Source organism: Macaca thibetana, chromosome 16 (genome assembly GCF_024542745.1).
Source record: "Macaca thibetana thibetana isolate TM-01 chromosome 16, ASM2454274v1, whole genome shotgun sequence".
NCBI classification, from domain to species: domain Eukaryota; kingdom Metazoa; phylum Chordata; class Mammalia; order Primates; family Cercopithecidae; genus Macaca; species Macaca thibetana.
The window spans coordinates 43,163,030-43,178,572 of NC_065593.1; the positions used below are offsets into that span (position 1 = coordinate 43,163,030).

A 15,543-nucleotide genomic window follows, 5' to 3' on the forward strand; every position below is an offset into this window, starting at 1 on the left:
TCCCCTTTCTATAACAGAACTATTCATGTCGGCCATCTAAGACATTCTTTTTCTTTCTTGGGATTAGAACACTCGGTAACCTTTATCCAAAGGTTGTTTGGTGGACAAAGAATTAGAACAAAAGGTGGACAAAATTGAGAGCAATGGTAGGTCCCAGTGAAATTTTACTAACCCCACCAAGAGATACTGTTCTGTACCTCTCTCAAGGGGCAGGGCAGGAGGCAAAATTTGAATGTTTGTTTCTCTGTTCCATATTTCGTTATCGACCCGTTAGTCGATATATTTTTCCTTTTAGGCCTGTCATTGTTAAGGTCATGTTGCTGACCTTGTAAAGCCAAGAAAAACCTGCTTTCTTCCAATAAATGTTAATTTCATCTGCTGGTTTCTCCTATTATCATGACCTATGGACAACTGCATGGGAAGCACCTGGGCTGCTTGTTAAATAATGCAAATCTCCGGATCCCACCATAGACTTATTTAATCAGTCTCTGGTTTGAGTCCCAGATTGCGCTTGCAACAAGCACTCCATTCAATTGTTGTGTATCCTAAAAATCACAAATTAAAACAATATAGGATCACATAGTAGTTAAGGTGTATAGGCTCTGGAGCCGGACTGCCTCGCTTTAAATACTTTCTAGCTGTAATATTTTGGAAATTTGCTTCAAATCTCCTTGTGTCTCCGTTTTCTCAACTCTAAAATGACGATGGTAACTATACCTACATTCCAGGAGTGTTGTTAGGATTAAAAGAGTTAATACATATGTCAAACACTTAGAATGGGGCCTAGAATGGGTTTAGTATTTAATAAACATTAACCATTTAACCACAGCACTAGACCAACTCTCTGTTTATGGCATCCTGCAAAGACCTTTGACCCTTTAACCATTATTCCTTGTTTCCCTTTCTTTGTCAACATTAGTCTATTCCCTTATTCCCTTGCTGAACTAGTATTAGCCAATGCCTCTTATGCTCATAGTCTTGCTAAGCCCTGAAATTAGTGCTTTATCACTACACTAAGCCTTCATTAGTATATATTTACAGTTATCAGTAATGCATCACTTCTGATTGCTTCTAGATTTGGATTTTGCTTCCTGCTCTTTAGAACAAAAAGAAATTTTAAAAGTTGCCTCCTTCTGAGAAAAGAAGGTGTACAATCTCATTTGGTGACTTGGACTTTATACAAGGGGCTTTTGTTGAACTGCCAAATGAAATCATGCACTACTGTATAAGGTAGTAGTGAAACCTTTATGTTTTGAGAACGTGCTTTATAAACCATAAAGTAATACAAAAATTAGAGCTCCCCTGATTCAGCCAGATTTCTCAATGCAAAAATAAATAATAAATAAATAAACAAATAGAAAAGGGCAGTAAGGGTAGTCTTATGATGAATCTGGAGCTAACGCTTAGGCTGCTTACAGAGGAAGCTTCTTAGAATGTGTTCACTGCTGATCTAATTTCTGAGCAGTCCTTGTGACTGTCTTAGGCATCATGGCCTTTAAAACTCAAATGTTCTTTTCATGTCTTGTCACCATGAACTGGTGTTTCCTCAGGGCAGTTTGAGTTCTCAGTGAAAACCAGGGCAGCACTTCCAGCTATACTGAGAAAACTTCGTACTTTCACTGTTTCACACTTAACACACAAAAATGTTGAACTTTAATGTCTGGAGCCATTGATTTGAGAGAGTTTTCTATGCTTGATTAGTTTCTTAAAAAAAGCTTAGCTTAGATCAGCATGAATTTCTTTTGCTGGATTATTGGGGATCTCCTAGGGAGGCTTCAGGTTGGAGTAGGGTTTGTTAAGCACCTTGGGAAGCAACAGTAAAGGAAAAAGCCAATATTTATGCCATATATTTAAGTAAGTATGACAACATAAATACGTTCCTTGTGTTTTAGTACATTAACTTGAGCTGTGGTCCTGTCTAGGCAGCAAAATTGTACTGAAATACAGAGACCCAACTGACCAAGAGAGTGCTGCTCATTTGTATGCATATTGCAATGTAAATATGAATAATTAGAAACCAAAAATGTATAAAAACTGACAAAGCACATCTACATTCATTCTTCATTGAATCTTTGTACAGTAGTCTATGGAAATGAGAAGCATCTTTAAAAATGAAACCTAAGGACAGGTGTACATTCTTTTATGTTCTAAAGTCATATTGACCAGTGTCAAGGTCTCTTGAGGTGGTACCATTTTACTACTTCTTCTTCCAACTTGATTATTGGACACAGTCTTAAACCTGTTTTTCATGATTGGTACAAGGATGGATCAAATGTTTGCCATAGGGCTATACTTCTGAAAGCTCAGAGCATACCATGCTCATGAACATAGAAATGAGTAAAATGCTTCTCTGTTTATAGTCTAACTCATAAACTTCTTCTATTCCCTTTCCCACTGACCACTGCAAATCTCCTTACTAATCTGCTTTCTTCCTTTAGTTTTGTATCTTGAATCACTCTTTCTTTTCCTGTTCAATTTGGTATCTCAACTTTGGACTTCTGCCTTACCAAGAATGTGGTCAAATCCCCACTGTATCTGGTATTCATACTTTACAACATGGATAAACAACACCGTGTTTCTGGAATCAAGCCTTATCTATCACTTCATCTGGGGAGGGTTACAGGATAATAAATAGTCATCCTGAGTAAATGCCTAGCACTGGGCCTATCACAAGTACATGCCCAGTAAAATGACTGCCCTCCCCATTCCCATCATTTGCCTCATCTTCCACTAGTATATATCAGGTTTTTACTAACTTTTATCTCTCTTTTTGTTCTTATTTAAACACCATTGCCTGTGGATCTACCAATACTGGACACTTGTCTTTGGAATGATGAGAGATGGAAGTCTCTGTTTTCAAGAAATGTTTATCCTAGTTGAGGAGGCAGGCATGTACAAACTTACAACATAGTGAGTATTAGAGAAATGCCCAAAGATCACAAGGGCATATGACTCCACTGGAAAGAGTCTAGAACAGAGGGAATGGAAGATGGGAAAACCTGCTTAGAGGAGTCATTGACCTGCACCTTGAAGAATGAGAATATACTCTATGCATAGGAAAGTAAGGAAGGATGCTCCAGGCAATGCAGCCACTGCAGGCAAAGGCTTGTTAGTGGAACTGCCAGGAGCCCTGAGGCTGGGCATGCGTTTGGGTACAGGGTGGTGAGGAGTGCCAGAAAGTCACTGAATCTATTTTTCTGCTAGTGTTATTTTGAATACAAGAGATTTTCTTTAAAAACCCTTTAGAGATATTTACTTTTGGTCAGTCACCTTTTATAGGCCCAGGCCCTGTAATTAGGTCTTGTGCCATATCAGAGTTCCTGATCTTGAAGAACTTGCATATACTTAGGAAATGCATTTTTAAAACAGTGAACAACATAACCATGCATAATTAAGTAGGAATCCTCTAGCACCTAACCAGCTTCTCTAGAAATCCAGAGTGATGATTTCAATAGTAAAGGATGATGTAATGCAGGGATTGGGATTTAAATTAGGGATGCTAAGAGGTATAGAATTTGACTAGGGGCTGTAGAAAGTAGAAAGAATAATTAAAGCAAATGCACAAAAGTAAGCATGAGCATATTGTGTTGTTGCGGGTATTGAAGTAGAATAATTCTCCACTCATTCTACAAATTGTATTGTAAGATCATAGTATGACAAGGACGGGAGGGAAAAATGGTATGCAAAGCAGACACTTGGTCCTGCCCTCTCTCGTGCATCTATCCATTCATCCATCCACCCATTCAATAAGTAGTTGTTGTATATCTACATTGTGTCAAGTATTGAAATGGAAACTGGCAACATCACAGTGGCATCAAATCAGAACTCCAGGGCTCTAAGGGAACACAAGTCTAGAGTAATCTCATCCTTATATTGCTGTGCACTAAATTCTGTTGTGGACCATGGACCTAGCCCAGTTGTTAGTCTTGGTTCTTCCTTGTCTGCCAAGCTCTCACGTCATTTGCAAAAGGCCTGCAAGATTTCCTTCCTGGCTAATAGGAAGCGTGATTATACAAAAGTCTAACAGGAAAGTTAAGAGAACAAGTGAAATGTGTTGGTCAAGACACTATATCATAGAAGCAAAATCTAGCCCCTCAATAAAAAATACGTCACACATTTATTGGACAATGAATCCCAGTGCAAAATCATTAAAACACCAACAGATCATATATGTGGTTTCGTGCCATCTTTGGTGACCAATTGTGTTGTGTTTGGGCTCCAAGACTCGGTGGCAGAATGAAGGTTATTTCTCCTGATGTCTCATGAAGATAAATAAGCCCTGTTATTTGTGTAAATAATAAAGAAAATACCCTACATCCACATAAACCTCAAGACAGACGAACAGTTGGAGGTTTCTGTAGAATTCAACAAATGTGAAGACAATAAGAAATTGCAAAAACTGAGGTATCCACTGTTGCAATGGGCTCTAAGGCTAAGTTCAACTGACCTCCATATACAGTTATTAATAGGTGATAGTGTTTGCAATTCTACTGTACCCTTCATTATTCACCTACTTTTGACATATGTGTAAGGGTATAATTTTGCATGTACATACAGAGTGAGTGAGTGTTAAAGGGATAGAGGGACAGTGAGATGTTTATATACTAAAATAGATAAAGGATAGTGTATTCCAAGATATCCAGATGTTTTGCAGGATTTTAGAAGTGCTTCACCAGATGTTTGAATTTGTAGGAAAACATCACCTGATACTGTTTTGGTGAACTTTCAGAATGTACAAAGGCTGAAGAAGATCACCTATTTTCAGTGGTCGTATTATTTTATCTGGCATTTAATTCTCATGTCCCTGCTGGTTTCGACATTACTGGTATTTGCTTCTGAAAGTCAAGAAGATTCAGCTTTTGTAGAAACATCAAGGAGGTCATGTGATTATCCAGAGGCATCAGCCTGGTCGTTTTCTTCAGAGTTGAGTAGGTGGAAATAATTAATGGGCTGGTTTATTGTCATACATTGAGACATTCCTCTCTTTGTGGTTTTAATTCCCAGCTTCAATCAACTAATTTCAGGTTTTATCTGAAGCACCCATAATTACCGGGGGCAAGAAAAATTGCCAGCCAAATGTAACCTGATAATGCTTAATACAACTGTTAGACTAAATCTTAAACCTGATACAGGCACACAAGAGCTTAATGCCTACATAAACCAGACTGTCTTTTATGCCTTCCCCTGGGTTCTCACAAGAACAAGTCACCTGATTCAGGAGCCTTAATTCTCAGAAAGCAAAATATTGAGGAGGAAACAATGATGGCAGCTTAATTCATCTTAATTCTGTGCTGGGTTTGAGGAATGAATGAGAACAGAATGAGAATAGGAATTTTAGACCTGGATTCAAATCACCAGCTCAGCTGTGCACTGGCTGAATATCATTGGATAAATTACTCAACTTGTTGAGCCTCAGTTTCCTATCTATAAAATGGGAAAACTAGTACCCATCTTTGGGGACTGCAATTATGTAGAATTTGATGTAAATCTACCTTCTTTCTGGTTTCCCAAAAAACGGCATACTCCATGACTTGGTGAGTAAATAGAATTGGCTATGATGGCCATTGCTAATTTTGTTGTTTTGAGTTTTCACTATCACTTTGGTGGACAAAGATATTCAGCAAAGTGTGTCCTCTTATGACCCTGATTTTACAAAGGAGGAGACTGAGGTTCAAGAGAAAACATGTTTGGCTTAAGTCAGGGCACCAGGTTAGGAAGGAAGTATAGCACAGGAGTTATAAGAACAAGGAATCTAGAGCCAGAATAACCTGAGTTTTGAATTTTGACTTCACCACTTACCAGGGTGTTTTTTGTTTATCTTGAACAATTAGTTTGACATCTCTATGTCTCAGATTCCTATAAGACTGGTGAGAATCAGGGCAATAGTAAGGTCTACCTCCAAGGTGATTAAAAGAGTAAATTTTCCCTTGAGGGCTTTTTGAGGAAAGGGGCAGGCACTGTCCTCTATCAAGTATGACTGAAGTACATAACTACCTGAAGACATGAGGAGGAGCCAGATAACCTCTGACAGTCTTGTGCCCCCAAGAATGCTCCAACAGCATAAGGGTTCCTAGGATCACTAGTCCTAACTCCAGATTTCCCTGAAGCTTGGGTGTTTATGGTCCCATAGTGGTGGCAGGGGAAGAGCAGCGTCTTTTTGATCAGGAAGTTTTGTCGTATAAATTACCATAAATGTTACTACACTCAAAACAGCATGCACTTACACAAGAATACACAAATAGATGAAACAATCTAGAAAGACCAGAAGCAAATCCAGTACGTATGGAAACTTAATCTGTGATCAAAGGGGCATTCAGTTTGATGGTGAAAGATGGTTTGTTTAATAAATAATGCTGGCACTATTTACTTTTTACCTGGGAAAAATGTTAGACTTCTGTCTCATAGCATATACAGATATTAATCACTGGTATATATTTTAATCAAATTGTAAAAAGTGTAACAATAAAAATATTTTATAAAAATTTAAGGAAAACATATATATAACCTGTAGTTGTAAAGGCCATCTTAAATGAGAGCGAAAACTCAGAAACCTTATAAAGAAAATTATGAACAAATCCAAGCATACAAAATGATAAAATCCTTATATAGCAAAATACCAAAAAAACAAGGTTTAAAAGCTAGATAAGAGGCTAGGAGAAAATATTTATACCATATCACAAAAGGTCAGTATCTCCATAATTCACATGACAGCTAAAGTTGAAATGAAAAACATAACCCGGAGAAAAATATGTGAAGAATATGATCAGAAGATAAATGCAAATAATCAATGAGCATATAAGATATGCTAGAAATATTTCTAGTAACTAGAAAATGCAAATTCAATCAGTGAGATACCATTTTTTCCTATAGATTGCTAAAAATAAATAATAAATAACATCCAATACTATGGAGATTGAGGGGAAATGGACACATCACACATTGCCGACAGGAGAGTAAATATTCATCACCGTCACTACCAGTATCTTTGAGACTAATTTGACAGCATCTATTAAAATAAAGCATGTGCATACCTTGACTGAACAATACTACCTTTAGGAATCTTTCCTACTGAAATGGAAGCACTAGTATGAAAAAGAATATCTCTGAGGCCATTTATTGCGGCATTGATTTTCATGGTAAGGTAAGATGGAAATAACTTTAATGTCTTTCATCTAGGGAATGATTGAGAAAAGTGAAGTGCATTCAAACTATAGAAGTTCTGTAGCTTTACACAAGAAAGAGTAGCTCTATTAGTATGGACATGGAGGGACATCCATGGCATAATGTTACTTTTTATAAAAATATTTCTTTTTTAGAAAAGAACCTCTCAAAAAAAAAAATATATATATATATATATTTGTATGTGTGTTTGTAGGAGCATACTAAAAGATATTGAATGATGCCTAATACACTTTCATACTGGTTTCCTCAGGGCCTCACTGGAAGGAGGAAGAGATGATTACCTCTTGCTTTATATACCTGTATATCATTTGACATGTTACCATGTGTGCATTACTTTGTTTTTTGTTTTTGTTTTTGTTTTTTGTTTGTTTTAAAGAAATAAACTGATCTCAAATTCTAGTTCCCTAACCTACTTGGCCAGGTGACCTTAGAAAGCCATCTGACGTCTTTGAGTATTATTTTCCTCACCTGTAAAATAACAATATTGAGGAGGATTGAGCAAGATAAGATGTGTCAAGTTCCTAGCACAGAGCTTGTTAAACGGGGTGATCAGCAAAAGAGAAACCCTCCTCTTCCTTTCTCTTTACCTTCAGTGATGTGTTTTCTGGGATCAAGCCAGTGACCACTTGGAACCAAGCACAAACAGGAAGAAGGATGAAGCTGCTGCTGCACAAATAAATAATCTGACAACTTCCAAAAGCTACATTAAAATCATTTTTATTTGGAGTTAAAAACCCTCTTGGATGATCCACATCGCTGCTCACTGCCTCCATTTATCCAGACACTGAGATCTATGGATCTAAGAAATAAATGCACATGGCTGATTAAAAGTATGGAATTAAGCAACTAATCCTCTGACCTAGACTCCCATCAGAGCGCCTGTTCTGAAACCAGGCTGGGTTGGGTGGGCATCTGAAAGTTGCCTCCCTGTACCCTTCTGCCTGGATCCTTCACCCTCATCTGTCTCTGCCCTGAGAATGCCACAGTGTTGGAATCACGGTGTGGTTCATGCTGTTCCCCCTCCTCACTCAACCCCTTCTCCAATGTTTTAAATCCTTATTATAGAGCCAACATTATGCTAGACCATTTATAAATACATTCTCACAATCTTCCCAACAACTCTGTGAAGTAGCTGTCATCCCCGTTTTTACAGATAGAGAATGAAGCCACCTAATAATTTAGCCACCTTCTTTTGGTTCTGTGGTAAGGACATGGTACTACTGATCTTTCCCCCATAGAATAATAGCTGTATGGGAGAAATATTGGAGAAGTCAGAAGATGCAGTGGCTTAAATTTTCCCTGTATAATAGTTTGTATTCTGGTGATAATCCATCTTAGTTGTTAGGACTAGTATATCTCTGTTTAAGGAAATGCTTCAATGTTTTAACTAGCTACAAGATTAAAAACACAACCAAAGCAATAGGATTAAAACAATGCACTCTCTACTAGTAAGGCTTGCCTTAGCACTTGAGAAAACAGCCAGATCAGCTTGCTTCTTGCTCTGAATTAATTTAAGCCTTAATATACACATACCTTTATTATAACACTTATCATATTTTGTTAGAACTATTTGTTAGCTTGCCTATCTTCCCACCATACTGAGTGTCCTGAAGAGTGGGAACATTTTGATTTATCTTTCTATCCCTGGTTTATTAGATACAGTCCATTAATTTTTTAGATGAATGCACAAATTAATGATTATGGGTTAAATAGAATATATGCAATTCCTTAGAGGTTCCCAAGTGACAGCCCTAGTTCTCAATGGGAGAAATTACCTTTAACAATGGGCAGCCCTAGTTAAGGACCCTCCATGTGCTATGAGTCGGAGGCCCTGCAATGGAGGAAGAATTCATCAGCAAAGGGGTTAACTTTAAGGCCAATTCCATCTATGAAATAAATCTGAAATCAGAAAGGGACCAAAAGCCTGCAGCAGTGGATATTTTAAACTTGCTCATTAATAATGGCTCAAAGTGGAGATTTATTACTGTTGAGAAGAGAGGAAGAGACAGTAAATCAGGATTGGTGAGGAAAAGAGCAAGGGAAAGATATGAGTTCTTATTTAAAATGTATTCATATGCTTTATAACCCCAAAGTAGAGATTGCTATATCGAAGTGGAAGGCTTTATTTGTAGGACTGAATTCACTATAGATATGTTTTTATGCCAGTGTTCATTTTCCCAACTTTCATTTGCTTTTCCTTGACCGAAAAGTAGGGGACTTAGTTTATAGCTTGAAAACGAGAAAAGATTGCTTTAGCTGAGTGTCTTCATGAAAATATTCCTTGCTTCAAAGAATGGTTTGTAAAGCACTAGTTGGATCCTAGGAAAACACGATTTTATTGGCACATATTTTGAAGAGAATAATTTTTAAAACATTCAATTAGTTCTGCCTTTGAGATACAATTTAAACACACCCAAAGCAATAGGATTAAATTCATGTAAAAACCTATGTCCCCAGCTGTTGCTTGGGAACAAATTCTTTTCCCATTCAAACTACTCCAAGGATAGTCAAGCTTGCTGTTGGCTGTGTTCCACCTGAGGCAGATACCTGCCTTTAATTCAAAAATCAGACCATGGTACTTCCCTGCTAAACTCTCAGTGGCTTTCTATTAATTTGGAGTAAAATGCAAACCCCTTAGTGTGGCCTGCAGAGCCCTGAACCATCTGTTCCTGGTCTACCCAGCCAGCACCATCTCATTTCGCTCTTCTCCTCATCTGGTTCATCAGGCTTAAGTCAACTGACTTCCTCTCAGTTCCTGAACACATCCAGCTCTTCTCTGCCAAGACTGCTCTCTTTTGCTCTGCCTTGGACATCCTTTCTCCTGCCTCTGTATGAAAGCAACTTTTCCAGTCCTTCCAGAGTCTACCAGCTGACCTTTCTAGAGAGACCTCCCTTGACCATGCTACCTAGGTTTTCTCTCCCATACATGCTTTAAGCTATGATCCATTACCATCTTGTCTCCCACAACATGCTTACCAAAAACTTTACACAGATAGACATATAGAAACTTGTTTGTCTCCCATATTTCCCACTAGCCTGCAAGATTCATGAGAATAGGAACCATATCTCTCATTCATAATTGACTTCCCAGAACTGATGGCAGTGCCTGACACATAGTAGGTCCTCAGTAAAGATTTGTTGCAACAACTTTCAGTGCCAATCCTAATGCCTGGCACATCAGAGGCTGTCAGTAAATGCTTTTGAATTGAATTTATCTTGTTGCCATAGGACTTAGCAAATTCACATAAGCTGTATAAATTAATTCCAAGTGCCTAACATCCTGCCCACAACAGCAAATTCTGCTGGCTCAGGACAAATGAATAAGGAAGATGCTTAAAAGCTCAATCTAACTTTGTAACACCTTCTCTAGGACAAAGATGTCATCAAGGCCAGTTTTAACTCCCTTATCGGACTTGATTCCTCTGGTTCCTTGCTCTTCTGACCTATTTGTTTTTGGTGAAAACTTTGTTGTTTTAATCTGGACATTGCCAAGGTGTGTTATTAAACAGCTGGAGCTTTTTTATTTCATGGGTCTGAACAAGCAGCTGAGAAGTTTTGCTTTGGGTTTGCCAAGGCGCATGATTTAAGCAGTTGAAATCACAGAGTCACTGAGCATCTTTCATAACTCACTGGACCCAGAGCCAAGAGAACGTTTGGGATTTGTAATTTATGATAAGAATGGCAGTAGTGCCATTGGGAAATATTTTGGCAAGATAACACATCGCTGTGATGCAGCAGTTAAGTTCCATGGTTTAGGCTGTGTGAAAATTAATTTGCAAAAATATTCAGGTCTGTTTTGTGTTCTAGTTTATATGTAAATTAGAAGATTGTACAACAAGGATGCCAGGGATGATGGAATTCAAACATCATCAGACTGGTTGTCCATTAATTAGAGTGATTCTTTATTTTGCTTTATTTACATTTTCTGTCAACAATAAGTTGTATTGATCAAGTAAACAAAAGACACAGCATTAGCTAATAAGCCATGATAATGGACACTTTAAAAATAAAAGTTTAAAAATCTGATTTGGGAGGATAGCCATGGAAACTAAGAGAAAGAATTCAACAATATTTCTCTTAGCTTGGAAATAGAAGCAGTGCCTGCCACAGCATTATATAAGCCACTTTTACTCCTAAAGGTCACTTTTATTCCTAAAGGTGACAACATTATATAAGCCACTTTTACTCCTGAAGGATAACACTATGAAGGGTAGTTAAGTATCAGAACCTTGGGTATAAGTGAGAGTTCTGTGCACACCCACAGGGCGAGTTTCTCACTCTAAATACTGAAGCCTTCATTCATACACCCATTCTTGCTCTGCATGTAAAGTGAGCCATCTGACTCCTATGCCCCAATAGGCATGGGCACTTCATGCCCTCCTGTTTTCACAGCCTTCATTCTAAACCATTTCCCGAGAATCTAGATTACGCCACATTTGCAGACCTAGTCTGGTCCATTTGGCGCTTGAGTTCCCTGGACTAGCTTCAATACCTTAATTACTGTCCCAACACTTAACACTGCTTCTAACAGCAAAGACTTCTCATTTTTATCTGCACTAAAACCTTACTCGGTGCAGCTGACCCCAGAAACTATCCCTGGAGCAGCTCTTTGTGTGCAATCATCCCCATCAGGTCTCCTCAGAGGCCTGCAGATGGGACCCAAACACATGCCTGAATTGAAGTATTTTCACACCCAGGCCATTCTGTGTATATTACCCCATGGTTGTATGGCTACTTTAAAATCCTAAGTGTATTCAGAATAGTTGACTTTCAAAGCAGTTTGATTCCAACCTTTGCACTTGAAATTTATTTTAACTGGAAAATTGGCACTAACGTTACTCTTGATTTACCAAAAGAGAAATGATGGCAAAAGTCTTACAGGGGTCTTGGCAACAATTAACTGAAATTTCCTGCAATGATCTGCTCATGTATAGAGCCTGCTGGAAAATAAGGGGTTTAGAGCAGCAGAGGCTCAGTAGCACTGGAAATCTTGAGTTCTGTTCTTTACTCTCTCCTTCCTCGCCTTTACCTGGCTGTGTGACCTAGAGTGGAGGACTTTACTCCTTACCTGTATGGCCTTAAATCCATGTAATGAATTTAAGTCAGACAAACTCTAAGGTGGCTTCTGTTTCTGAAAAGCTATTAATTCATAGCTGATTTAACATCAGCAGTCCAGGGGTAAATAAACTTAGATACCCGTTCAGGACTGGATCCAATGAGAGACACAGCTGGGCAGGGGAGAGTGTTTCTCCGTTGTTCCTCGATTGGCTGAGCAGGTGATTAGCATCAGAGACACAGGCTTTGATTGTGAAGTGGGGATATAAAACCCTGAAACTGTTTGTCATAAAGAATTCCATGCCCAATAAAAGGGAAGGCAGATGTTCGCATAAAGTTTTTGCTGTTTGTGTTTTTGTGGGGGTACTTTTTGGGCATGACGTTTATTAGTGAAGTACAGCAGCAGCTGCCCACCCATGTTGCCACATAATAGCAGTCTTACAATCCATTTATGGGCTTGGAATTATTTTTGTTAATGCTTTTCATGGGAGTAGATGAAATGCAATGTGCACCAGCTGTAACTACTTTAATTATGCAGCTGCCTTCTAGGGAGAGCCCCGCAAGCATCATAGATGTCTTCATTGTCAAAGAGGTTATTGTCTCACAGAGTTTTAAAGGTAAAGAGGTGCTGTATTACTTTTCTATTAGTGCTATAACAAATTATCACAACTGCACAGCATAAAACAGCAGACATTTATCTTCTGTTTCTGGAGGTCAAAAGTATATGTATATGTATGTATATATAGGCATATATATATTCTCAAGGGGTTAAACATCATGGTATCAGCAGGCCTGTATTCCTTACAGCAGGAGGCTCTAGGTGGAGAATCCATTGTCTTGCCTTTTCCAGCTTCTAGAGGCCACCTGCATTCCTTGGTTCATGTCCCCTACTGTATCTTCAAAGTCAGCAGAGTATTATCTTCTCTCCTGGCAGGTCTCTGTTTCCATCTATATATCTTTACTCTATATCTCTGACCCTCCTACCTTTCTCTTATAAGGACTTTTGTGATTACATTGGGCCCACCCAGATAATCATAGATAATCTCTCCATCCCAAGACCCTTAATTACATCTGCAAAATACCCTTTACCATCTAAGCTAGTATATTCACAGGTTCTGAGTATTAAGATGTAAACATCATTGGTGGGGAGCTGTTATTCGGCCTACCACAGGAACCATGAAGAATGAGTCAGGTCCAAGGGACACATGACTTACCAAGGGCCACTCAGTTCACTTGTGGACGTGCCATGACTGTATCCCTGGCATGCTCACATTTGCCACTTGTGTGTGGGTTACTGAGAAAGACTGCTAGGAAGATGCCCTAATGAAGGTTTTATTTTCATAATTTGAGATGATTGAGGGATAAATAAATACAAGATCAAGTCAGTGTTTTTTTTAAAAGAGTAGTTTAGAAAAGACAAGTTTATATTTATAATATAAGTGCATTCATAATGCAAGAACTTTCTTAAATATTGTAGTCTTTCTAGTATATGGTACCTTCTAAAGGTGGAATAACTTGTAATGATAACATATTTTAAGCAATGATAAGAAATGACAGTGCTGAGGAAGCACATGCACATGTGTCAATATTTCTCCTCTTCCTCCTCCTTCTCTTTCTCCCTCTGTAACTCAGGCCATTGCTACCATTTTGAAAGTCATTAATGACTGAAAAGCCAATTCAAACTCCTTAAAGGAAATGGTCTACCAGAGGCTTGTGGGCATGGATGAAACCAAATTAGATATTTGTCATATTTTAAAATGAGACCCATCTTATTTTGATGTTGAAGTGTTTGTCTAGGCCAAGGAACTTATTTTTAGTTCTCCTCCCATGTCTGTTACAGTTGCCTATAACAAATAAGAGAGTCACAGAATTTGAGTATCTTTGGCAAGTGTCTGCCAAACTCCTCTTTTGCCTTAGTTTTCTCCATCTATGCTATAGGCAAGAATGATGGCTACTGTAAGTTAAAGGCTTTATTCAATTTGAGTTTAATTAAACTTGAGTTTCTGAGAGGACAGATTCATTTAAGAAAGCTAATGTGATTGTTAGGCTCATCTTCTCCAGGAGTCACTCCCTGCCTCCCCTCTACCATGGCAGGGTTGGCTTCCCCTCATCCAGAGTCTCGTAACATACTCAACCTTACACTAGTGAACCTCCCCAGTGTGTTCGTTATTCTTGTGCTTACCTGCCTTCCTCGAGATTCAGCCTAACCCAGGGTGTGGTGCAAAATAGGAATTCACTGCGTGTACTATGGGTGAATGAATGAATGGTCATATAATCTCAGGGGAATTTGAAGGACAAATGGATCCAGAGATTCAATGGAAGTACTGAGAGGGGCAGGGAAAGGCTGAAAGTATAGTTTTGATCTTCACTGATATAAAATTAGTAGGCTGGCTTCCCACCCTTGCCCTGAAAACTTTCTTAAATAGAAATAGAACTGGAAACTGCTACAGAAATTTATTCTAATAGATGTTTTAATGTGACACTGAAAATGAGTGGATGGTTTCCTTTGGGTATTTGTGCTTAGCTCTCGATGTCATTTTTCTAGCTATCAAATGAACACCAATTTTTTATCTACAGGTACATTAGGTTGATGACACAGTGTTGAACTAAACAAAGATGAAGTCAAGTTGCTAAGCTCTTGTCTGACACTGATTAGAGAGCTCATATAAGAAGTCACTCCCTCAGTTTAGTCTTGACAGTCCAAAGAAAAACTGTGTATACTGAATGACGCTTTCCTTGAAAAACTTCTAAATAGGATAAGGTTGATTTTCACATCATTCTTGCCAGATAGGAAAAGCAGAGCATCAACTCAAGGGAATTGCTGAATATTTGTACTACCTCAGGCATATCGCAAAGATGATATGACCTGAACAACGATGTTAGCATTAAAGTGGTAATGATGGCTGCACTCAACACAGAAACTACAGGATGAGTAGGCCTCAAACAAGAAAATCTGATGACAAGAGATCATGAAGGTAGGACTTAGAGAAGTGGACCAAGATTCAGGCCAGGAAAATACCGTAGCAACCCCCAAGTATCTCCATGGGTGGGAAGATTTGGTGGTTCTTTTCCATTTTACCACTTTTGTACATAGCTCTGTTTGTTTATGTTGTTTCCCCAACCTGCTACTCAGCCTAATTCTACAATTTCTTTTTGTTTCTAGTTCCTTCTTTCTGGGGATTGGTGAACTCAGCTTGGAATCTTTGCTCTGTGGGGAAACGGCAGTCGCCAGTCAACATAGAGACCAGTCACATGATCTTCGACCCCTTTCTGACACCCCTTCGCATCAACACGGGGGGCAGGAAG

At 38.6% G+C, this 15,543-nt stretch overlaps 1 protein-coding gene across 1 annotated transcript in view; it reads left to right on the plus strand.

The window, feature by feature from the left end:
* The window catches only part of CA10 (carbonic anhydrase 10), a 540,135-nt gene that overhangs the window by 223,416 nt on the left and 301,176 nt on the right, over window positions 1-15,543 (plus strand). The window contains exon 3 of the mRNA XM_050765092.1: window positions 15,401-15,543. Within this exon, the coding sequence (XP_050621049.1) occupies window positions 15,401-15,543 (143 nt within the window). The remainder of the gene's footprint in view (window positions 1-15,400) is intronic.